Consider the following 27,401-nt stretch of genomic DNA (forward strand, 5'->3'; position numbering starts at 1 on the left):
TTATAATCTTTAACAAAAAATATAAATTACATATGGAAAATTATTTTACATAATGTTTCTCAAAAAATTTTTTTTTTACATAATTATATGTTTAAATACATATTTTGATTTTTTATGCGTTATTTATTTTTAATAGTGTTTGTTTTAAGGATTACAAATTTATTTCAAAATTACATATACTCTTTACTATAAAACTTATTTTTCTATTGGAATCGATTGCAATCATGTGATATAAACCAACCCAAATTTAAAACTTATTTGCTACTCGCTACTTTTTTTATTAGAATTATTTGATTGAAATAATTTTACAAAATATAATTGTGACAACCCATCCCGGTCACTCGGAATCTGGCTCACAGTGCTGCAGCGCACCGATCCTAACCCCTCCATTATTAGTTCTCTCTGACTCCATAATTAGGTTGTTGGTAAGCTTCGAACCCATGACCTCACCTTTCAATAATATTCTCACAGGCCAAGCTGTCACCAATTGATCTGCAGTTTAATTGGTGACAGTTTGTCTTGTGAAAATGATGTTGAAGGGTGAGGTCCTGAATTCGAGATTCACCAACAACCTAATTATGGAGTCAGAGAAAACTCATAATGAAGGAGTTGGGATCGGTGCGTTGCAGCGCCGTGGACCGGATTCCGAGTGAGCGGAATGGATTGTCACAATAATACCCTAGCAAAAACTCAAATAAGTTTGTTAAGTTTCTAAGAGTTATCCGTTGGGGATAAGATTTAACATATTAACGTACCAACTTGATTTTTCCCCCTCTGTTCGTATGATATACTAATTATTGAATGCTTTATTAGCCTTTCTATGAGTGAACATTCCACTCGTCTTAAAAGAGATGTAGATAATATCACAACTCTGTTATCTTATTACCAATTCATTTAAAAATATTTCTACTTTTTTCTTTTGTTGTTGTGCATTAGAAGAACATTGATAACTTTTTTTTTTGGGAAATCATGTATGTTTTTTATCGTCTTCCCCAAACTTTGATATAACACTTAGTAAACTGGATTGTTGTATATATATTCCATTGCTTCTTTCCTAGTTTTAGTTTTTTTTTTGCTTATAAAAAATTTGATTCATGAAACCATATAATTGTCTAAATTCATCTTTCAGATAAAACAACTTACTTATATGATTAAAAGATTTTCAAAATAGCTATAGTAAGAGAACATATTAAGTTAGTTAGCTTTTTATTATTTAATCTCCACAATATAAATGATTGACAACCATATAGTACACATAGTTTATATATGTGCAGTATGCATTATCCAGATATCATATTGCCTTTAATGGTTAAGAAATTTTATTGAATATGAACTTTTAAATTAAATAAAAAACACTCGTCATCCATCAAGGGGAAAATGTTTTAAAAATTTATTGTCTTGTGTACAGTTGGCCGGCTGCTTTGGTGCACCAATATGCATGTGTCCCTCTTTTCCCCCATATTATCGTTATCATTAATATTTTTTATGATGCTCATATCCTAATTAGAGTATTATAAAAATCATTATAGATAATAGTACTCCCTCAATTCCCGAAAGAAATTTTTTATAAAATATTCACGCATATTAAAAATATAATAAATATTTACAATTAAATTTATTGTTTATTTCACTACACATTTTCCAATATCTATCAGCTAATAATATTTAATCAATTCAAATATTTTTAATTAGTGTTTCTTAAAAATATATAATTTATCAACATTAATTACTTAAATTACCTTAAAATTTTAAAAAGCTATTATTTTGGAACAAAAAATAACTCTAAAAAATTTTACTTTTAGAAACAAATGGAATATTAATTAAGAGATCTTTTAAAAGCATTATAACACCTTTTCTAGGTGTATGGATGCATAAACACGAAGTAATTTTATCTACTTGTAAACTAGTTATTAATATCTGAGGACCGAGACTAGAATGTATCTATAGTCTCAGTAGATCGTATAAGAATACAGCTATAAGAACTCAAATAAAAAACTCTCTTTATTAATCTCTCTTAAGGAATACACTCAAAAACCTTAAGCTTATCAATTACAAAATACTCAAAACTCACAAAGGTATACAACACTCTTGTAACTTTTTATATAGAAAATATATTTTCTAAACTCATTAGGAATATATATTTCCTTTTCTATAATCCTAAACTCTTTAGGATAACTTAGAGTCTAAATTATCTTTAAGTTTATCTCCAACATTTTTCCCCTTAAGTTTAAAACTAACTTTTTGAACTCAAACAAGTTCTTTCATCTCCTTGAACTTGATTTTTTTAAGTGCCTTTGTTAGAATGTCCGCCTTTTGCTCGATACGTGGAACATGTTGTACTTCAATCCGCTCGTTCTCAACACACTCTCTGATGAAGTGATATCGCTTGTGATATGCTTACTTCGCCCATGAAAAATGATATCACTCAAATTACCCTAAGGAGTGAATTACTCTCTCAAATACGAGGTTAAGATGTAGTACTTAGGGATCGAATCCAGAGAGAGAGTCTAGGATTACATAATAGATTATGGTCTTTGCAATAGGCTAGATTAATTGGTTTATAGGTTTTAAAGCAGTAAATGAATTGGTGAGCAAGGTTATTGCTCGATTGGTTTGTTTTGAAGTTGTTAACAGTTGGGAGAATAGCTAGATTTAGGTATATTCTCAAGTATGATAAGTACATAAATTAATTTGGGTCTTTAGGGGTTTATTGATATTAATTGTTCTTGAATTCAAACTCAGATATAATCAATTAGATTATCTAATATGGATCTCGGATTTCAACTGTCGTATGTTAATCACGAGAAATTGTCGATCGATTATTCGTTACGAATATCGATCGATATACCTTTCAAAATATCGATCGAAAGGGCTGTCGCTGCGTCGATCGATACTTCTTCCAGAAAGTTTTACGGACAGGTTTGATTTATATTCTCTAACTCACTAGATTAACTCTCATCTGTATCTAGTCAGTTAGATCATACTAGTTTATTTTCAGGTATTGAGTCAAGCAAAGACTTGATCTCAATTAATCCTAAGATCTAAGATTCAGGGTTTATCAACCCTAAGCTTAGTAGTAAGAACAACTAGATGAAAAACTAATTAAATCATCCTAACAACAATAGCAATACATATATCAACTTTATGAGAATCCTAAATCTAACAGTGAGGTTACTCAGACATATTCATAAAAGACATAGTTATGATTGTCTGAATAATAATGCAATAAATAAATAAACAGAACAGAGTAAAGAAACAAATGGAGTTAAAGATCTTTCCTCTATCAAGGTGTACAGATCTCTCTCTCCAATCCTAAGCTCTCTCTCTCCAATCCTAAGCTCTCTCTCTGTAGAATAGTATGAAGCTTAGCCGTCAACAATGGCTTAGAAACTAAATTGGTCATGAAACAGCCTTGGCCTGTTTTCTGGGATCACTGTCGACCGACACCAATGATGTTTCAACGATCGACAGTCTTTCATTTCCTCGACAGCTTCCTCTCGCGAGACAGACTGACCACTCTTCAGTAAAACGGACATAACGTCTGCTCTATGATGCTGATTGACCTCAAACCGGTGACATTGGAAAGATAACTAAAGCTCTATCTTGTGTCAAAAGATGCGCTCAATCTAACGGTACAAAGGACTCCATCCATAGCTAAACATCCGACGCATTTGTGTAGAACTGCACTCAAAAGGCTCCAAAATCACTATATTTCTCCAGAACGTACCTGAACCTGTAAACACTCAAATAGACTCTATATAGTAGTAAATATATATTAAAACACTTGTAAACCATGGCTAAAAGTGGATAAAATTCATGGTCTATCAACTCCCCCAAACTTACTATTTTGCTTATCCTCAAGCAAAACATACTAGAGCAGTCTCTCTGAGAGAAGTTTGAAAACAGCAGGGATTCTCATGATTTAAAATTTAGAATCATCTCTGCAATATTGCAATCCACATCTGAAAAGTCCTAATCACAAAAGCACATTATACCATATCCTAGCTTAGCAACCAAATTCACCTAGGCAACAACTTAGCAAATCATGTCTGACATTCCCCTCTACCAACCTCATTTCTTAGCATAAATAAAAGTGCAGGCTTTACCTCGGGAGTATCGATCACAGGATGCAAGGATTTTCAAACAAGTATCTGGATCTGCAGGTAAAAGTTAGTTCATATCTTTTCTCTCTACTAATTTCTCTCTTTAATCAAAATCTGCTTCCATTGCAGGATCATTGACCAAGAGGACATGCTTCCATGAATCAAGCCTTAATGGTGGTTGCCACCAAGTCCTGTTAATTTCTTTTTGACCTATATTCAAGAATTCATGTGAATCGAACCTTGATGATTGCCGCCACCAAGTCCCGTTCGAATTCTTTTTGTTGGAGTCCTTATGAAGCAAGCATTAATGGTTGTAGCCACCAAGTCCTATTCGGATTCCACCTAACTAACACCTATTATATATATATATATATATATTTTTTTTTTTCTTTTTTCTTTTTCTTTTTTTCTTTCTTTCTTTTTCGTTTTTTTTTTTGAAAATAAATATCTCTACCTATAAATCTAGGATCGAAATAGAGAGAAAAAATGTGATAAATCTACACAAGGCTTTACCTTCCAGACTTGTTTGAAAAATCCGATCTCATGTATACCAAGCCCCAAGACAAGCAGTTGTGTCAAGTTTAGTGTTGGAGGTCAGCTTTGGTTCCTTCGAACAATCTCAGCAAGTATGAATAGTTGACAGGTTGATCCACTTTAGTATCTTTAGTACTATCTGCAATCAGTAAGTCTAAAATTGTGCTAAAGAGTGATTAAATAACAAGCAGAAATCTAATCCCCTATATATTATTTGAGAAACATTGCAATATTTTTTTGTAGCCACATGTCATCACTAGAATGATTCTTAGAATCCTTAAAGAAATAGGTTGGTCCATCTAAATATATAATAAATTTTTTATTAAACCACAATAAATACATTATTAATGTGCTTCATTATTTCCTTAAATAAGATTACAGAATTGCCTAATGTGGCTAAAGTATATATGACAATTAATGATTTTGAATAATAAAGATTTGATAAAAGTAAGTGTGTATTATAATTATATTTGTTTAAATTTAAGCAATTAAAGTAAATTAAACAATCATAGTAACCATATAATAAAAAATAAAAATAAAAAAATTTGTTTATATATTATATTTTGAATTTAAAAAAACGAGTATAAACTACTAAAACTGTTAAAAGTTTTACATTCAAATTTTGTGATCTATGATTTAAAACATTTGTTATGACATGATACAAATAATTAAAAAATAATATAAGTTGAAAATCTCATTTAATAAGTATCAAAAATAAAAGATATATAAATATATGCATCATTTTAAATTAAATTATATGCCCTATAAAAATACATAAATATCTTAATTTTGAAATTTACTTTGAACATTTGTTTGATAAAAAAATTTGAAAAAATATTGACAACTTAATTTTTTAAAATAATATAAATTACTTAAACCATTAATCCCATAGTGAAAATTTTGTTATCACTAATTTAGATTTTTTTCTATAACATATACAAATGATAAAAAAAATATGAGCAAAAAGCATCATCTAATAAATATTAATATTAAAATATACCATATATATGTTACTATCATTTAAATTTAGTTATATATCATATCAAATAGAAAAAATATTTTTTTCGATTTATAAAATTTATTTATATATTCGCACCAATTTAATTATATAAGTAGTAGATAATGATTTTTTAATTATTCAATATATATTTATTATTTCATAATATGCTATAAACATATAATATATAAAATAATATATATATATATACTATATATATATATATATAATGTTCATCCCGCGCAGGACACGGATCTTAACCTAGTAAGTTCATTATTCCCTTCTTGACTCAATAAAACTCTTTTGAAAACATTTGATAAGGCTCACAATAAAATAGATATCAGTAAACATCCCCCAGACTTAAATCACAATGTCCCAGTGTACATCCAGTCGGAGTTATGGTGAGAACAAATCATAAGTACACAATTTAACAAGTTAGAACGATATACATGACCGGGTTAAGTGTCGATCGATGGAAAGGAGTTACCATCGGTCGCTGCAGGTGATGTACCCCCAAGTCCCGTTCAAATTCTTTTTGTTGGAATCCTTATGAAGCAAGCCTTAATGGTTCTAGCCACCAAGTCATGTTCGGATTCCACCTAAGTAACACCTATTATATATATATATATATATTTTTTTTTCTTTTTCTTTTTTTCTTTTTTTCTTTCTTTCTTTTTCGTTTTTTTTTTGAAAATAAATATCTCTACCTATAAATCTAGGGTCGAAATAGAGAGAGAAAATGTGATAAATCTACACAAGGCTTTACCTTCCAGACTTGTTTGAAAAATCCGATCTCATGTATACCAAGCCCCAAGACAAGCAGTTGTGTCAAGTTTAGTGTTGGAGGTCAGCTTTGGTTCCTTCGAACAATCTCAGCAAGTATGAATAGTTGACAGGTTGATCCACTTTAGTATCTTTAGTACTATCTGCAATCAGTAAGTCTAGAATGGTGTTAAAGAGTGATTAAATAACAAGCAAAAATCTAATAAGTTCATTATCCACTTCTTGACTCAATAAAACTCTTTTGAAAACATTTGATAAGGCTCACAATAAAAAAAATATCAGTAAACATCCCCCCAGACATAAATCACACTGTCCCCAGTGTACATCCAGTCGGAGTTATGGTGAGAACTAATCATATGTACACAATTTAACAAGTTAGAACGATATACATGACCGGGTTAAGTGTCGATCGATGGAAAGGAGTTACCATCGGTCGCTGCAGGTGATGTACCGTCGATCGATATTGACATGCTCTCATCGGTCGATTTTATAATCGTCTACTCGGATTATTTTTATTTTTTTTTATATTTTTTTAAACTAAATCCTAAATATTCTAAAACTAGAAATGGGTTGCCTCCCATTCAGCGCTTATTTTAAGTATAGAGAATTGCCTTTCTTAATAATGACTTACAAGAAGTCGGTATGGTCAACCTGAAGGCTTCATAATCGAAACGCAGAGGAAGACATGGTCTACAAACTAAAGAAACCAATTTATGAACTGAAACAAACCTTGAGAAATATTATTTAAAGTTTGCTGAAACCATTACAAAATTCGGTTTCAAAGAAAATATCATAGATCCATTTGTATACCTCAAGATCAGTGGGAGTAAGTTCATATATTTGGTTATATATGTTGATGATATCTTATTAGCCAGTAGTGACCTTGGTCTATTGAGACCAAGAATTATCTCTCTTAGGAATTTGCAATGGAAGATATGGACGAGACAACTTCTTTGATTGGGATTGAAATTTTCTGTGACATATCATTTAGTAATTTAGGGTTGTCTCAGAAAGCATATTGATATATGGTGTTTTTCACATCATTGTATAGGTGTTTTTGTATTGATTCGAGTCCTTAATCCGAGTCAGTCTAGTCCTTTTTGATCTTTTACAGGTCTGGAGTTGGTAGAAGAATGAAGAGAGCGTGCTTGAAGAGAAGCTGACCTTTTGGAGCATTTTGCGGAGAACACTCAAGACGAACAGTCCCGAGACTGTTCTCAAGCAGAACAAGCAGACGGAGTGATCCCGAGGTTGCTCCCGACAAATAAGGAAGCTTCTATTTTCGGGAATTAAGGCCTTGTTGCCCTAATTTCTTTTCTACCTATTGGCGCCTCCATATAAAGACGCCACCTATCCTATTTTATTTCTGACGCTAGTTTTTACGAGAGAACTATTAGCTTTTGCGATCTGCAACTTGTAAGGGAGAAGAATCCATTCTCTCATAGAGAAGACCATCTGAACCCTTGTTTACTACTCTTATTATTATGCAGTTTCATTCAGTATCTATGTCTTTGATTGCTTGCATCATGATTGAGTAGTGATCTAGCTCGCCTAGGGTTTTTAGGGTGTTGAAATATGAGCTAAACATAGATAAGCTATTCTTGATTATTCTTCATCCATACTATTCTTAAGGTTTCCATTAACCTGATCACTTGATGTTAGATCCTAAGTTTATCGCCTAGCTAACCGCTTAGGAGAAAGCTTGACATGTATTGGATGAGCTTAGTATCCCTAATCAGCGAAAGTATATATTAGGGTAGTAAGTGAACTGATCGGACCTGTCCTCTAAGGCTTGCAGTCGTTTCTCATCTCAACGACAGTTAGATGATGGGATCGACCAGCAAAGAGATCACCACTACGACAGTGGGGTGTTCCAGCTGAGTGATCCGAGTTCTAGAAAGTACTGCACCGCGCTTGAATAATTGTTTGGCTCTCGCTCAACACCCAATGAAATACCCTAGGTTAGCTTCCTGCTAAATTGAATTAATCTCTAGTTTACCTGTTTTCCGCGTCACCAATTGAATTGAAAACCATTTTCTTCTTAGCTTGATACTGAAATTTATAAGAGTAAAGTGTAGACTGGTCCTCTGGATTGAATCTAAAAGTACTATAATCACAACTGTTAACTTGGCAGTAGCGAAGATTCTTATTTAGTGTATCAAGTTTTAGCGCCGTTGCGACGGGGACCAGATTTTTTTACCTCTACTTTTCGGTTTCATTTTAAGTCTAAGATATCTAACTCGCCTCTGTTTCTTGTTACAGCTAATGATCCAGGTGCATGACCAGTAGACATACTCGGAGCAACGCACAAGGACCATTGCATCAGCTCACCAACGAAGAACTAGCGAGATTAGAACGTCAGAACCGTCAACTGCCTCGACCTACAAGCACCAACATGGGTGATCATCAGGATGATCTTACTGCTGCATTTGCACTCATGCAACAACAGATGCAGCAGATGCCGCAAACTATCCAAGCGAACGCTGCAAACCAACGGAATGCACCGGAGGAAGTTGATCAGATTGGCCAAAGGAATCTATTGCGTAATCTACCTGCTACGCGATCCGCCATCAACCCTCCACCTTGCACTAGACAAGACTTTGAGATCAAGCCCGCCTTGATAGGTCTGGTGCAGAGGAAGATCTTCAACGGACTTCCTGCAGAAATACCGATGGACCACATTGAAAACTTTGAGAAGATGTGTGGGTTCACTAAGGCGAATGGAGTACCACCAGATTACATCAAGTGTACCTTGTTCCCTTTCTCTCTCGATGGGAAGGCTGCTCGCTGGCTAGATTCCCTACCAACTGGATCGCTCACCACATGGGAACAAGTCAGATCCGCTTTCTTGAGCCACTTCTACACAAAATCAAAGACGGCAGCTCTGAGACAGAAGATCGCCACCTTTAAACAGCTGGTAGATGAGCCGTTCTGCGACGCATGGGAGCGATTCAACGTCTACCGCAGGGAGTGCCCACATCACGGTTTCGAAGAAGATTATCTACTCGGAGTTTTCTACGATGGAGTAGGTTGGGAGTACATGAATGCTTTAAACTCAGCCAGTAATGGAGATTTCATGACCCAATCCACTCAAGGCGCTTTCGCGTTAATTGAGAACATGGCCTCAAGCTCAGCTGACAGCAACCGAGAGACTGACCGCACCCAAAAGGTGAACAGCATCGACAATAACAAAATAGATGAGCTCTTCGCCAAGGTCGATCAGCTGATTAAGAGTAATCAGAACCATGTCTTCATCATGGAAGAGTCTCCTCAGGATAAAGGAACCACAGACACTACATCAGAAGCGGACCAGGCGACTGAGGACCACCATGAGGTTAGCTATGTGAATGGGCAAGGATGGCAGTTTAAGAACTATCACCCGAACCCTAACGTGAGGAACAACCCCCACCTGTTCAACAACCCTAAACCCGATGGTAACGCAGAAAATGCTCAAGGCAATCAGGTTCAGAACAGTGGCTACCAACGGGGGTATGGAAATCAAGGAAGAACCTTCGTACTCAGCCCAGATCAGAATACTCAGTTCCACAACCAGAAACAACCGACTATCCAGCAGCCTGCACAGCCTGCTCAAACTGCTCCACAGGACGAGATGAAGAGTCTCGCCAATATGATGAGCCAGCTGCTCCAAGGACAGCAGATTCAGGGAAAAGCACTGAATCAGGTCACAAACGACATCAATAACCGAATGAATCACATGGTCAATGACCTGAGTGCCAAATATGATAATGTCTCGAGCCATATGAGGCAGATGGATATTCAGATTGCTCAGACTGCTGATAGTGTGAAGAGACAGCCAGGCACTCTTCCTGGAAAAACAGATAAAAATCCCAAGGATTGTAATTGTGACACCCCCGATCATAGATGACCGGAAATGACACGGTCGATGTTCCTCGATGGTCGATCTGAGGTTCTCAGAATACTTCCGATCGCCTTAGACCAACAATCAAAGAACACCAACGCTCCTATCGGATACCACTCTAGGCTTTTCAACCCGAGAAAGCAATACCTGATAGTTAGTTCGTCCGGACAAGGACTAATATCATATGGAACCCGTACTTTAAAAAAAAACATTATTTATATATCATTCAAAATCATCTTACAAAATTTGTTATAAATTAACCTCGAGGTTTTCGGTCTACAAATCTTATTCATAAGATATATCAAAATGACTTTGCAAGGATAATAAAACTACCGCTGGCTAATGCCGTTCCTTCCCGTCCTAGAGTAAAGGTCTCCCACCTACTGGTTACCTGCATATCAAATGAGTCATGAGTAACTAGTTTACTCAGTGAGTCTAATCCCACACCCAAACACATATCAATAGTATCCCGAGCAATCGACACCATTTGAATGCATGGGAATTATATTCCATAATTAATATAAGGCCTCTCAATCCATCCATGTGAATCTATCTTAAACATCACCTCCACGATACCCGCCAATCACTCATACTCTTAATATATATATATATGCTAAACCCGGAAAACCACCAAGGCTAACCGAGCTTAACGGGGAATAAATATAACCATCATCTCCATCAGATATTCCAAGATAGAACATCCAACGCTGCATGCAGTTACACGGCCTCCAGGGTGCGACCCCATCATCGTGTCTTCATGACCTTGATCCATATCGCAGGACCAATTCACGGCAATGCGGGACTTTCGGGAGAGTGAGTATACAATAAGACTTCACATGATTCACACTTATTAATAGAATACTTATAGATTAGTACTTGAGAACAAGTACTAAGGCTCGGGATAACCTCAAAGAATTATTCTTCCTTATTCTTAAGTATTTAAACTAGATAAATACTTCATATATAAATATTGATTAAGGAATAATACTTAATCAATCAAACCATAATTACTCCTTAATTAATCCATGATTAATCCTTAATTAATCAATGATTATTCCTTAATTAATTCATGATTAATTCTGAATTAATCAACCATATTCAATATGCAATCATGCATACTCATTCATAATTCATTCATCATCTATCTAGACTCACCTTTAAATCCATGAGATTGGTTAAGGAAGACTAGACTCGAGCTCAAGCTAATCACACTTCACTTTTGGATCACTCTCGGTTCAGAACCATCACAAGGATCCGGCTGATCCGAATACTCTCCTTGGCCATCTGAATTCAAAACATAACAGTTGGAACATAAGGTTCAGTAGTCTGGTTCAAGAAGAAACTCAACTCAGTTCATAACATTTCAGTTCAGTTCTCTCATATCAGTTCGGTTCAAGACAGATTGATACCATGTTCAGCTCGGTTCAAGCTTTAACAATTTAACTCGGTTCATATCAGCTTAGTTCATGCTCAGCTAACTCTGGTTCTAATCAGTTCCCAACAGCTTAACTCGGTTATACTCAGACGACATCAGTTCAAGACAATTTCAGACCATAGACAGCTCCGCTCAGATCAGACCAGAACATACTCAGCTCAATTCAGTTCTAAACAAGATCAAATCAGTTCTGTTTAATTCCCATAATTCTTAACAGTTCGTCTACTGGTTCTATGAGACTGATTAAATCATAAACCAACCAAGACTGAAGAGAACAAGACCTTAGACAACTGATCCTGACAGGTTAACCAACATACATCAATTGGTTCTCATCAAAACATGGCTGAATCAAGAAGCTGAAGCTTACCGGTTTTACTCAACTAATTAAACTTGACTGGTTGTCTCTCTTCAAGCTAACCACGAATTAACCTGATCAACACCACAAGAATCCATGGTTGGATTTATTCAGAATTTATCTCCAGTGTAGGCAAACCAACAAAACTTCTCACAGAAACTGATCCACAACCATCTTACCGATCAAAATCAAAGGCTGAAGAACATAGGTGATTCTCAACTTCAGGACACCAAATCTTCAGCTCTTAAACACTCCAAAACTCACTGATTAAAGTCACAGGATGGTGAGAAAGAGTTGTCCATGCTCACTCCTCTTCTCTGAATATTTTTCTGAATTTTTCATGAATCTTTTCTCACAGATTTTTCTCTCTTCTTTCTCTCTTTCTCTCTGAATTTTTCTCTGGTTTTTCTTGCAGGTTATGAACGTCCAGAGGAGAGAAGAGGGTATTTTATATCATAAGGAGTTGCTTCAGATGAGGGTTTGCTCCCACAAAAGACAAAGATGAGGTTAGACAGCTGGTGACATGCTTCAGCACACCAAGCAGCACAAGCAGCTGAACTTTTCCTTCCCATGAAGAAAGCTACAAGCAGCTGAAGCAAGTAGCTTGTGACCAGCATGTGACTTCTAATGAGCAAGCAGGCAAGCAAGTAGGTGTAGGTCATGTGACCTAATTACTGAGGAAGCAAGTAGGCTAGAAGGTGCAAAGCATGTGACTGTTCAGAAATAATTTTAAGAGTTTTGTCGATATTTTCCGGACTGTTTCGACTAAATATTTTTCATCATTCGAATCTCGTCCTGCTCTGAATAAACTCACCCAGCATGAATAAAAATCAACGATAATAATTAACACTCGACCAGAACCATCAAGAGATGGTTTTTCGACCAAAAGACAGCCCCGTCGAGATTAATTCACCGTGTCGATTTTTATTTAAATTCTGATCGATCAATCTTCAAACTGATCTTAAAGAATTTTCTTGACCAAAATTATATCTGCTCGTGAGGGTTATTACATTCTTCCCCCCTCAAAAGAATTCGTCCCCGAATTCTGAAAACGTAACTGTACACTCTTTACTGAACAGTCTCTGAAAGGAGTTCTGGATATTAGCTCTGACCTTATCTTAATCTGCCCATATCAAAACAACTCATGGTTGATCCCTTGATTCTCCCAACCGATCCTTTCTTTTATGAGCAGCCACTTTCAAGATAACCAAATTCTTTACTCTGCACAACTCTTGTCAACTGCGGTCTGCATACTTTTTCTAACAATCTTGTATCTATAGACTATCACTTCTCAACCTTTTTTATCTGGCTTTCTCCCATAACAGCAACATGAAATTTGGAACGTGAGGTGATGTGCCATACGTGAATGTAACATCTCCAGTCTGGTCAATGTTAACTTGATTAACCGTGCAACAATCAAACAAGAACATGCACGATCAATCACGCTAACATGATTCAGACCAAGGGTGCCACTCTCAAATACACACAAACACACTTATTCCAGAAATGATTTCCCTTACAGTATTCCATACCCTTCTTATCTATCTGAGATACTCTTCAAAAACTTCTGAACGACTCAATCTCACTGAAATTTCGCATATCCAAGTCTTGTTCTATTACTTTCTGATTTCCTTCTTCTGTCTAGTAACTGAGGAATCAACAAGTCCGCCTATACCAAACTTGATTTACCAACGAAGTACTCTTGTATGATGACTTCACACTTTCTCTGTTAATATATCTTCTGATCTCTTAACAACTTGAGCATCCCATATGCCTTATGGTTATACCTTTTTCCTTGCACTCTTCAATCTTCCTTGGGATTTACTTCACATCTGCTTAATTTTAGGTTGAATTTGGATTCCTTCTCCCACATCTCCACTTTATGAACTTGTACATGACACAGTCCTCATACTATTCTTCGAAATTCTCTTCACCCAGTTCCTTCTATGAATTCCTTAGATTCTCATCCTTCAACTGAGTTCCTCAAATACGAATGAATAAGCCATCTTGATTTTCTACTTGCAATCTTGAAGGTTCTCTATTCTTTCCTTATAAGGCAGCAAAATAAATCACTCCCAATTCCGCTTCATGATTCTTGAGATCCTACTCCATATCATCATTAATATCACTTCCTCTTAAAGCATAAGCAGCAATATTTGCTCTTCCTTAGGCTTCTTTGATCAGTGAAAACTTGCATCCTTTCCCCATATTGAAATGATCACTAAATTTGATGTGCAACAGAACTGCCACCAACCCCAACTTGTGCATCAAATAGTTTTCCTTATGCTTCCTTAGCTCCCTTGATGCATAAATGATTACCATATCGTCTTGCATTAGCATTCACCTAGACCAACACATAATACATCCATGTAGTAGTATATGGCTGGTTAGGCTCATGCAAGTCTAAGATATGCATAGACGTAGATACTTCCTCTAACTAATTTCATACTTCATCAATACTTTTACTCCATTCCAAGGTAACACCATTCTCAGTCGATCAACTCATTGGTGGATATGGTTTCTAACTCTTGAACAAACTTCTGATGGTAACCGGCCAATCCACAGAACTTCGAATCTCGATAACTGAAATTGAGTACGACCATTATGTAGTAGTAGCGATCTTTTGTAAATATGCAACAACTCCTTGTTCCATTTACTGACTAAGGGATCTAACTTCCAATTTCCGTGCAGAAATATTTACTACAACGTGAAGCGTCCATCAAACGTCCTTGGAATAAAACTACGCCTTGCAACCGATCTTAACCATTCTTCAATTCTAGAACTTGATACTTGACCCTGATGGTCACGTCCTTGATTTTATACTCGAACATAACCGCAAACTCTGGTTCTTCTTCTTTACCACTGACATGGGTACACTCCACAGAAAATAACTAAGTCGAACAAAACCTTTCTCCAAACAAATCTTCTGACTGCTACTTGAATTTGGCTAGAACCACTTGGATAGATGCCTAGGCAATTGCAGCGAATCAAGGTTCAACCAGAATACTTGACGGGTTACTTTTGGATGTCAACAAATTTTCCACTTTCTTAAACATAGCTTCATGTTCCCTAGTTATCTAACTGTCCTCGATACTCTGCTTCTTGTTATTTTCTCTCCGCCCAATTATGATGATAATGGAATACGCCACTTCACCATTTCCCAAAAGGTTCCCAACTCTCCAGACTGATATGAGCGAGGCTCCAACACTTAGTAGAATACCATTGCAGGCCAACGGTAACTGGTCTTCTCTCAAAGACTTCCTTCCTCAACAACATCCTAATTGAGCTCGATAACTAGATAGCCAATCTCACTCTAGATAGAAACAAACCGCTCTAATGGAAGTACTAAGGAATGGGGATGGGATACGAAGGCATACCATAACTCTAAATGGCAGCCAGTACTTCCACGAATAAGAACAGTGTACTTGAATTCACTAAAGTGAATCCTTCCTAAAACAATGACACTACCCGAGAACTACATCTATGTGTTGTTCCCGCATCAAACACAATATGGGCGGAAAATTCCGTCCATAGGCAAGGTCTCATACGACACCTTGATCACTCCTTCACTTATTTATTTAATCATTCATAAATTTTTAAAATGCACACAACACGCAATGGGATAAGAAGCAAACCTGTGATTGGACCTTTTCAGAGGTTTTGACGGTCCAGGCAACTATAAAGTGTAGGCTCTACCCAAATAGCCTAACACTTGGATGTGGACTAACGGTAAGGAAAATCGGACTAGTTCAACAAGTGTTATCTTAGGTATAGGTAACGTAGATCGGGTAACTTCATGAGGAAGGGTAACCTAAATTCCTAACTCTTCACAAGAACCACCAAAGCGCGAATGATGCAAACGTTCCAGGATTTCCCAAACTTTGACAATCACGACCATTCTGTCTTTGCTAGTCACAACCATAACGGCTCAAGGTCCTCGATCTTGATCTGATGAAATGTACACCCAAAATCATCCCCAACGACTTACTTAACTCACTTCTTGAAACTGACCTTTGATCTGCAGCGGTTGGAAAATAAACGGTCTGCATGACTTGGTTAACCTCTTCAGCAATAATAGCTTCTTTAACATTCACGTCATACTCTAACATCTCCTCGAAGCTTTGAAACTCCATGGTCTTTTATCTACTCCAAAATTCTTGGCTAAGTTCCCAAAGATTTTTCGTATGATCTTTTGCTTATTCTCCAAACCATAATCGATGAATCCAATTCACTCGACCACGTATCTCGATGCTTGTGTAGAAAATACTACTTCCTGAACTCATGAAATCTGTCCAACTCGAACTCAACTCTCTGAAGTAACTCTTGACTCTCGACCAACAACTCATAGCGTTCATCTCCAAATAGCTTGCTGCCAAATCCTTCTTGTAATTCTCTGAACAACGGCCACGTGAATATTCTGCTCTGAGTGTTGGATCCCAAATCTGCCTCAAGCCAAAGTATACTTCTAACGGTTTAGTCCTTCTTCAGTATCTTATGGTCCCAACTTCTTCTTCTTTGCATCATAAGCTTCATGATATTCCGTTGCAAACAGAATGCTTCTGGTGCTTCCATCATCTTGTAATACAGTCAAACCATCTCTTCCTCCAACGCTAAGCTTGAAACAAATGCTTAAGAAATCATGCTTGTATGGCTGTGGTGCTTGTACGTCTTAGCATGAGCTGGTTAGACTTGAGAAACCGGAATAATAAGTGCATCTATGTGATCAAGTGTAGTCGAATCGCTCTGAACCGGATCACAAACAACACCCACCTTGACATCGATAACACACGAGTCCGGAGATGTATTCGATGTATCAATTATATCCCATAAATCTCTCTAAAGTATTAGCATCCCCACTAAAACTCAGAAAAACGGCAGGAAGGCATGAGGTTATTGACTTCTAGCAGGAAGGTAGTGAACCCCACCATGAGGGTAGCAAACTTGATCATGATGATAATAACCTCGGTAAGTACGCTCCATCCATTCAAGCTTGTCTCGGTGCTTCTACTATGAAATATCACTGTTAGGTAACTACCCATGACTATCTATCCTAAAATGAAGGAACAAGCCAGCATATCCTAGTTATCCTTGCGACTCATTTTGACTCGAAAAACATTTGAAACAAGTCCCATTCTAGCATCGTATAACCATGCTCTGATACCACCTTTGTGACACCCCCGATCATAGATGACCGGAAATGACACGGTCGATGTTCCTCGATGGTCGATCTGAGGTTCTCAGAATACTTCCGATCGCCTTAGACCAACAATCAAAGAACACCAACGCTCCTATCGGATACCACTCTAGGCTTTTCAACCCGAGAAAGCAATACCTGATAGTTAGTTCGTCCGGACAAGGACTAATATCATATGGAACCCGTACTTTAAAAAAAAACATTATTTATATATCATTCAAAATCATCTTACAAAATTTGTTATAAATTAACCTCGAGGTTTTCGGTCTACAAATCTTATTCATAAGATATATCAAAATGACTTTGCAAGGATAATAAAACTACCGCTGGCTAATGCCGTTCCTTCCCGTCCTAGAGTAAAGGTCTCCCACCTACTGGTTACCTGCATATCAAATGAGTCATGAGTAACTAGTTTACTCAGTGAGTCTAATCCCACACCCAAACACATATCAATAGTATCCCGAGCAATCGACACCATTTGAATGCAGTGGAATTATATTCCATAATTAATATAAGGCCTCTCAATCCATCCATGTGAATCTATCTTAAACATCACCTCCACGATACCCGCCAATCACTCATACTCTTAATATATATATATATGCTAAACCCGGAAAACCACCAAGGCTAACCGAGCTTAACGGGGAATAAATATAACCATCATCTCCATCAGATATTCCAAGATAGAACATCCAACGCTGCATGCAGTTACACGGCCTCCAGGGTGCGACCCCATCATCGTGTCTTCATGACCTTGATCCATATCGCAGGACCAATTCACGGCAATGCGGGACTTTCGGGAGAGTGAGTATACAATAAGACTTCACATGATTCACACTTATTAATAGAATACTTATAGATTAGTACTTGAGAACAAGTACTAAGGCTCGGGATAACCTCAAAGAATTATTCTTCTTATTCTTAAGTATTTAAACTAGATAAATACTTCATATATAAATATAGATTAAGGAATAATACTTAATCAATCAAACCATAATTACTCCTTAATTAATCCATGATTAATCCTTAATTAATCAATGATTATTCCTTAATTAATTCATGATTAATTCTGAATTAATCAACCATATTCAATATGCAATCATGCATACTCATTCATAATTCATTCATCATCTATCTAGACTCACTTTTAAATCCATGAGATTGGTTAAGGAAGACTAGACTCGAGCTCAAGCTAATCACACTTCACTTTTGGATCACTCTCGGTTCAGAACCATCACAAGGATCCGGCTGATCCGAATACTCTCCTTGGCCATCTGAATTCAAAACATAACAGTTGGAACATAAGGTTCAGTAGTCTGGTTCAAGAAGAAACTCAACTCAGTTCATAACATTTCAGTTCAGTTCTCTCATATCAGTTCGGTTCAAGACAGATTGATACCATGTTCAGCTCGGTTCAAGCTTTAACAATTTAACTCGGTTCATATCAGCTTAGTTCATGCTCAGCTAATTCTGGTTCTAATCAGTTCCCAACAGCTTAACTCGGTTATACTCAGACGACATCAGTTCAAGACAATTTCAGACCATAGACAGCTCCGCTCAGATCAGACCAGAACATACTCAGCTCAATTCAGTTCTAAACAAGATCAAATCAGTTCTGTTTAATTCCCATAATTCTTAACAGTTCGTCTACTGGTTCTATGAGACTGATTAAATCATAAACCAACAAAGACTGAAGAGAACAAGACCTTAGACAACTGATCCTGACAGGTTAACCAACATACATCAATTGGTTCTCATCAAAACATGGCTGAATCAAGAAGCTGAAGCTTACCGGTTTTACTCAACTAATTAAACTTGACTGGTTGTCTCTCGTCAAGCTAACCACGAATTAACCTGATCAACACCACAAGAATCCATGGTTGGATTTATTCAGAATTTATCTCCAGTGTAGGCAAACCAACAAAACTTCTCACAGAAACTGATCGACAACCATCTTACCGATCAAAATCAAAGGCTGAAGAACATAGGTGATTCTCAACTTCAGGACACCAAATCTTCAGCTCTTAAACACTCCAAAACTCACTGATTAAAGTCACAGGATGGTGAGAAAGAGTTGTCCATGCTCACTCCTCTTCTCTGAATATTTTTCTGAATTTTTCATGAATCTTTTCTCACAGATTTTTCTCTCTTCTTTCTCTCTTTCTCTCTGAATTTTTCTCTGGTTTTTCTTGCAGGTTATGAACGTCCAGAGGAGAGAAGAGGGTATTTTATATCATAAGGAGTTGCTTCAGATGAGGGTTTGCTCCCACAAAAGACAAAGATGAGGTTAGACAGCTGGTGACATGCTTCAGCACACCAAGCAGCACAAGCAGCTGAACTTTTCCTTCCCATGAAGAAAGCTACAAGCAGCTGAAGCAAGTAGCTTGTGACCAGCATGTGACTTCTAATGAGCAAGCAGGCAAGCAAGTAGGTGTAGGTCATGTGACCTAATTACTGAGGAAGCAAGTAGGCTAGAAGGTGCAAAGCATGTGACTGTTCAGAAATAATTTTAAGAGTTTTGTCGATATTTTCCGGACTGTTTCGACTAAATATTTTTCATCATTCGAATCTCGTCCTGCTCTGAATAAACTCACCCAGCATGAATAAAAATCAACGATAATAATTAACACTCGACCAGAACCATCAAGAGATGGTTTTTCGACCAAAAGACAGCCCCGTCGAGATTAATTCACCGTGTCGATTTTTATTTAAATTCTGATCGATCAATCTTCAAACTGATCTTAAAGAATTTTCTTGACCAAAATTATATCTGCTCGTGAGGGTTATTACAGTAATGCAGTTGCGCTTAGGAGTGGGAAGCAATTAACTGATCTGGCACCCAAGAGATTCACAACAGCTGAAAAGGGGAAGCAGAAGGAATCAGAACAGCCACCTGTAACCGCACCAGCAGACGAGGAAGAAGAAGAGCTTCCTGCTAAACATACTCCGACCACTACAGAGCAGCCTACTGTGGTTGTTCGCCCAGCGGCAGAACCTGTTCCCACCCGTGACTATGTGCCTAAGGTTCCGTACCCTGTTCCTGCTAAGGCCACACGCAAGGACAAGGAGGAGATGAAATGCAGGAAGATGCTTGAAGACTTAACAGTCAGACTCCCTCTCATGAGTGCAATCCAGATGATGCCATCCATGAGTAGCTTTGTGAAAGGACTGATTTCTGGAAAGATAACCGATGACAGTGAGTTCATGGTGGTCTCTAAAGAGTGCAGCGCTGTTCTCCAGAACAAAAGGATCAAGAAGCTGGGTGATCCTGGAAAATTTGTCTTATCCATCCAAATAGGGAGAACAGTCTTCTCGTGTTCGCTAGTCGATCTGGGATCAAGCATCAACCTCATGCCATACTCTGTGGCTAAGCGCCTTGGATTCACGGATTTCAAACCTACCAGGATGTCCCTAGTGTTTGCTGATCGATCAGTGAAATCTCCAGTCGGAATTATCGAGGATATCCAAGTTCTGGTTGGGAACACACTTGTCCCTGCCGATTTCGTTGTTCTGGAACTCGAGGAAGAATCAAAGGATCCTCTGATCCTAGGCAGACCATTCCTATGCACTGTCGGAGCTATCATAGATGTGCGACAGGGAAAGATCGATCTCCACCTAGGAGACATAGTGATGAGGTTCGAGATGAATCAGATGCTCAAGAAACCTATGCTGGATGGACAAACCTTCACTGTCCAAGAGGAGGGTGATCCGCTGGAACCGAGTGATCAGATGATTGAGGAGATCCTTATAGATGATCCGCTGGAACTAGCCTTGACTAGAGCTGAAGCAGAACAGAATGTCCAGAACATCGACGCTGATGGGTACGCCAAGATGTTGGACTCCGCCAGAACCATGGAAAAATTAGTGGCATATCTCAGTCTGGGGGAGAACAATGCCTCGGACTCATCGAGCTCACCTGTTCCACCAAGTAGGAACAATGACCCGTGGAGTGAATCCAAAGCTCCAAAAGTCGAGCTCAAAACACTCCCTAAGGGGCTCAGGTACGCATTTCTTGGACCAAATTCTACATACCCAGTAATCGTAAATGGTGACCTGAACAATGCTGAAACTGCTCTTCTCTTATGCGAACTTAGGAAATATCGAAAAGCATTAGGATATTCTCTAGCTGATATACCTGGCATTTCACCTGATTTGTGCATGCATAGAATACACCTAGAAGATGAATCAATGACTTCTGTAGAACATCAAAGGAGGTTAAACCCAAATCTGAAAGATGTTGTAAAGAAAGAGATAATGAAACTTCTAGAAGCTGGTGTAATTTACGCGCTCTCTGATAGTAAGTGGGTTAGTCCTGTTCATGTAGTGCCTAAGAAAGGAGGGATCACTGTTATAACAAATGAAAAGAATTAATCCCTACTAGAACAGTAACTGGTCATCGCATGTGCATTGATTTCCGTAAATTGAATGCTGCGACTCGCAAGGATCACTTTCCACCTTCCTTCATTGACCAAATGCTTGAAAGATTGGCTAACCACCCTTACTATTGCTTTTTAGATGGTTATTCAGGTTTCTTTCAGATTTCCATCCACCCAGACGATCAAGAAAAGACGACGTTCACATGTCCTTACGGAACATACGCCTACAGGAGAATGCCTTTCGGGTTGTGCAATGCTCCAGCGACCTTTCAACGCTGCATGATGTCAATTTTTACTGATCTAATTGAAGACATAATGGAAATTTTCATGGACGATTTCAGCGTCTATGGGAGCTCCTTTAGTGTCTGTTTGTCAAACTTGTGCAGGGTTCTGAAGCGATGCGAGGAGAAGCATCTCGTGCTGAATTGGGAAAAATGCCATTTCATGGTCAGAGATGGGATTGTTCTAGGACATAAGATTTCAGAAAAAGGCATCGAAGTGGACAAGGCAAAGATCGATATCATGATGAGTCTGCAACCCCCAACTTCAGTGAGGGGAATAAAAAGCTTTTTGGGACATGCTGGTTTTTACAAAAGATTCATCCAGGACTTCTCGAAAATCGCAAGACCACTCACAAGACTGCTCTGCAAGGAAACAAAGTTCGATTTCGACAACGAGTGCTTAGCTTCATTTCACACGATCAAGGGAGCTCTTGTCAGTGCACCGGTTGTCCAACCCCCAGACTGGGACCTCCCTTTCGAGATCATGACGGACGCGAGTGACTTTGCAGTGGGAGCAGTGCTTGGACAGCGGAAGGATAAGAAGCTCCATGTGATCTACTACGCGAGCAAGACACTGGATGAAGCTCAATGTAGGTATGCCACCACAGAGAAGGAACTCCTGGCCATTGTCTATGCTTTTGAGAAGTTCCGATCATATCTGGTTGGGTCTAAGGTGATAGTCCATACAGATCATGCAGCTCTCAAGTACCTGCTCACGAAAAAAGATGCCAAACCGCGACTCCTGAGATGGATTCTCCTCCTTCAGGAATTTGACTCGGAAATAAGAGACAAGAAGGGGGTAGAAAATGGAGTAGCGGACCACCTTTCCAGAATGAAAATAAACGATGATACAGTGATTGACGAAGAACAACCAGTGGAACACGTCAGTGCGATTGGTCTTTGCTACGCGGAACAACCAATGCGTACAGAAACAGCTTGTTCTTCGCAACCAGAGCAGTTTGTGGCAACAATCCAGAAGCAATGTCCTGATCTACCGTGGTTTGCTGAGATTGCAAATTTCTTAGCTGCTGAAAAGGAGCCTCAAAAGTTCACGGGGAACGAGAAGAGGAAATTCTTAAGAGAGGCAAGGCACTACTTCTGGGATGAGCCTTATCTATACCGACAATGCAAGGATGGGATCTTCAGACGATGTGTTCCGGAGGCTGAAATTCCAGGGATCCTACACCACTGCCACGGATCTCCCTACGCTGGACACTTCGTCACATTCAAAACAGTCTCCAAAATTCTCCAAGCGGGATTCTGGTGGCCAACAATGTTCAGAGATGCTCACGCTTTCATATCCAGATGCAATGCATGCCAGCGAATGGGCAGTATCAGCAAAAGGAATGAGATGCCTCAGAACTACATATTGGAAGTTGAGGTGTTCGACTACTGGGGAATAGATTTTATGGGACCTTTCCCACCTTCTCACAAGTACGAGTACATCCTGGTTGCAGTCGACTATGTCTCTAAGTGGGTAGAAGCAATTGCTAGTCCGACCAACGACGCACGAGTTGTAACCAAGATGTTCACCTCCATCATCTTTCCAAGATTTGGAGTACCTAGTGTGGTTATCAGCGATGGTGGAACTCACTTCATCAACAAAGTGTTCCAAGGATTACTGAGCAAGAACGGCGTGAAACACAAGGTTGCAACCGCCTATCATCCCCAAACGAGTGGCCAAGTGGAAATTTCCAACAGAGAGATCAAGAACATTCTGCAGAAAACAGTCAATACCACGCGTAAGGATTGGTCCATCAAGCTTGACGACGCTCTCTGGGCTTACAGAACAGCCTATAAAACCCCATTAGGGACAACTCCCTATCATATGGTCTACGGCAAGGCATGTCACCTACCTGTGGAGCTAGAGTATAAGGCAGCTTGGGCTGTCAAGCTGCTTAACTTCGATATCAAACCTGCTAAGGAGAGGCGAACAATACAGATCCATGAGTTGGAGGAGATTAGGCATCTGGCCTATGAGAGCTCCAAAATCTACAAAGAAAAAACCAAGGCATTCCATGACAAACGGATCATCAGCAGAAGCTTTGCTCCGAATGATCAGGTCTTACTCTTCAACTCAAGGATTAAGCTATTCCCTGGAAAGCTAAAATCCAGATGGTCAGGACCTTTCACCATCAAGGAGGTTCGCCCCTATGGAGCTGTTGTGTTGCTGGACACAAGAGGAGGAGAATTTGTTGTTAATGGGCAGCGCCTCAAGCCTTACCTTGTTGATACAACAATCGCTGAAGGTGTAGAAATACCCTTAAGTGATCCCCTTCAAGCCTAATCGGCTCACAAAGGTAAAGCTAGTGACTGAAAAGAAGCGCTTGGTGGGAGGCAACCCACTGGTGAGTGTAAATATTTCTTTTATTTCTAAAAAAAAAAACGAAAACTAACTTGCAGGAAGAAAATCAAGCACTTCTCAGCAGAACACTCCGGCGCTTGTTCCACTGATTGTTCCCAGGTAAGTGCTCGAACAAAAAAAAAAAAATAGAGAAAATGGGAAATGGCCTATTTAAGGCCCACTAACTTTACCCCCCCCCCCCCCCCCCCCCCCCCCATTATATCTAGAGCCGCAAACCAACCTCAAAGAACCCTAAATCGAAAACTCTCATTTCCTATTCTTCTTCATCGATTTTGCTCTAATCTCTTGGATCCTATCGAGATCGGTTTGGTTTTGCAGGAATCACCTATCCGATCAAGGTAACCGCTCAGATCCCCTTCCCCTTCGCGCATCAAAAACGCGGTTTGGAAGTGTCTCCTCGAATCCTCGTTACCTTGTGCTTAGCGATTTGATCTTAGATTGTAGCTATAGATTTCACATTTGCTACTAAGGTCTAATTTGTGCTTGATTAAACGGAATAGGAACATATTTGTTGATTGCGGTTCTTGAGAAATCGCGATTGAGTTAGGGCAAAATGCTAAACCTAAGCGGTTGTGGGTTGTTTAGGAATTGATGGACTTGGGCAGAATTGAGAGATTGGAATGTCCCATCGTTTCTGAACAACCGTAGAGCATAGCTAATTTGGAAATTGATTTTGTTTTGCAGATGCCTCCAAGAACAAGGAACCCTAAAGCACTCAAGGCTTCTCGTGGAGCAGCCACGCCTTCTCACTCCGCGAACGTCCCATCCTCCTACCCATGGCCGAACAAGGCTGAAGGTCAACCGATCAACATCAATGACCCACTACTCCTTGACTACAATTGCGAGGGGTGGGACAAGGAGTCCGCAGCAAGGTACAACAGGCTTCTCGCAGCAGAGATCCTGCCCACACGATTTGCTCACGCGGAGACCTTAGCTGTTCTTGGTCTCGAGTCTGATGTGTTCGAGACGCTCGACGTCATGGGCCTCGCTCCTCTCTGCTACCAAGCCCAAGTTCTCTATCCAGATTTGGTTCGCCAAGTGCTCGCAACAGCTCAGATTACTTACCAGAACCCAACTGCGCCAACATACGAGAACTGCTACTTCTGCTTCATGGCTGACGGCAAGTTCTGCTCCATCTCTCTCCACGATCTAAACGAACTACTCGAGATCGCAGACACGCCAAGAGAGGTCTCAGTTGACAAAAAGTTCGCGCCAGCAAACGCCTTTTGGGATCTCATTGCGACAGGGAAGTTCACTTCTCGCAAGGCTTATCAATCACAAATCCGAAACCCCACTCTGCGTATCATTGCCAAGATCGTCTCGAACATCCTATTCGCAAAGGAACACACCTCCAAGGTCACAAACGGAGAGCTGCAGGTTCTATACACCGGCCTCGAGGATGAGATCCGTAGAGACAGGGTCATACCGATACAGACTGTGAAAACAAACCCTGGATTCCTTCTCATCACGATTCTCTCTGAGCGCAAGGATTCCATGGTCCGAACAGAAGACAAGAAAGACCGCTGCGGCAGTGTTCTCACACCCTTGTTCAAACGCTTCAACATCGACCTGGATTCCTACACGGTTGTTCCTGAGCTTGAGTACATTGACACCGCCTACTTGATCACATGCCACATCCTGCGCGACGAAAGCACATACAAGTTCGCAGACAAGGACGGGATCACTCTCTACTGCAAGCTCCCTCTTCCATGGTTAACAGACTTCACAACCTTGGAAAACATAGTGTTCTTGCCCAACGCAGAACACTTGTGCGAGGACCCCCGTGCGCCAATTCCAGATGAGAATGCGGCCAAGGATGATGTGGAGGACATGACTCCACCTGCTGATGGTGCTTACGACCTAGAGGACCTCACGGATGTTACAGATGACCACGCCTACAGACGTTGGATGGTGGACTCTCAGAAGAAAAACAACAGCCTCATGAAGAGGATCCTCAGAGCACTCACTGGAGGCTGCATCAGAAGTCAGGTTGAGCAGACGACGCAAGGAACAAGGCGCCCAGGCAAAGAACCAGCGGGCACTTCAACTAGAGAAGAGAGACTTCCGAGGAACCGGAGAACAACCGGCCACTCCAGCAGCGGCGATTCAGACTGATTCCGAACGGACTATTCCTATTCCCTTGTTTTATCCATCTGAACTATTTATTTCCCTGCTATTTGTTTTCGGTTTGGTGTGTTTTAGCCTCCTTCGATTTATTTTCACAACCAGGGATGGTGTGAGGTAAGTCTGGGGGAGAAACTCTGTACGATTTCCATGTTTTTATTGAGTCAGTCCCTAGGATCGAGTCAGTCCAGTCAAACTTATTGTGGTAATCAGGACCTTATATTGTGATGATTTCTTAACCACCTCGTGCTTTAACCTTCTTATTCAGTGACCTTAGCAGTGATGAAAGACCCACACATGGACCTGGAACACCCTGACTTATCTCATTTGACACTCCAGAAGTTCTCCACCGATCAGGTTACACTGGGTAGACTCAACTCCACTATATCTGAACCTAATATGGACTTTAATTCTTCTTGTTATGGGTACTAGATCAGGGAAACGAGACCTATACTCAGGACTTCTTATCCTTTATATCCATCTTGCTGTTCCTGAGTAGCTAGCTCATCTTTAGCTAGTTCCCACCTTGTACCTTAGCCTTCATTCCAACTTCAGCCATTTGTTTTTCAGTGTTATATGTGCAGATATGTGCAAAAAGGTTGGAGAGGAAAGGATCAACGCAGCATCTTACTCGTTAATGCTGCATAAATTCAATCAGAAAGGAGAACAAGCAGATCAAGGGACCAAATGCTCCATGACTAATGAATCGTGCAAGTATAGCAGAATGATGCGAATCGGATCCACCAGTGGCCTCCTTAAAATCACATGTTACCTCCTTCTTCGTCATCTCATCTCTATTTTCATGCCATTCAAAAAAAAAAAAAAAAAAAAAAAAAAACCTTTCATTTTTAGCATTTCACGATGGAGAAGGAGATGAGTTCAAGGGAACATGAGCCACTGGGAAAGCCAAGAAAAAGTTTAGGCTAATTTTCGGAGAACATAGAAGGGGGCGAGCAGAGCAGTCTGATGACTGT

At 39.2% G+C, this 27,401-nt stretch overlaps 1 protein-coding gene and 1 non-coding gene across 2 annotated transcripts; one reads left to right on the forward strand and one right to left on the reverse strand.

The window, feature by feature from the left end:
• The first annotated feature begins 5,729 nt into the window (after positions 1-5,729).
• LOC117126254 lies at positions 5,730-10,493 on the forward strand. Its single transcript, XM_033274054.1, has 2 exons — positions 5,730-6,136; positions 6,860-10,493. Exon 2 carries the CDS (start codon positions 8,696-8,698, stop codon positions 10,301-10,303), a length of 1,608 nt encoding a protein of 535 aa, XP_033129945.1. The 5' UTR covers positions 5,730-6,136; positions 6,860-8,695; the 3' UTR covers positions 10,304-10,493.
• LOC117126297 lies at positions 9,299-9,405 on the reverse strand. The gene has a single exon (XR_004448872.1). It is a non-coding gene; the product is annotated as a small nucleolar RNA R71 (small nucleolar RNA).
• Positions 10,494-27,401: the final 16,908 nt, after the last annotated feature.

The sequence above is a fragment of the Brassica rapa genome, chromosome A06, assembly GCF_000309985.2.
Source record: "Brassica rapa cultivar Chiifu-401-42 chromosome A06, CAAS_Brap_v3.01, whole genome shotgun sequence".
NCBI classification, from domain to species: domain Eukaryota; kingdom Viridiplantae; phylum Streptophyta; class Magnoliopsida; order Brassicales; family Brassicaceae; genus Brassica; species Brassica rapa.

Bases quoted from the DNA above. Each gene is read 5' to 3' on its own strand.
- LOC117126254 (XM_033274054.1), top strand. From the start codon at position 8,696: ATGACCAGTAGACATACTCGGAGCAACGCACAAGGACCATTGCATCAG.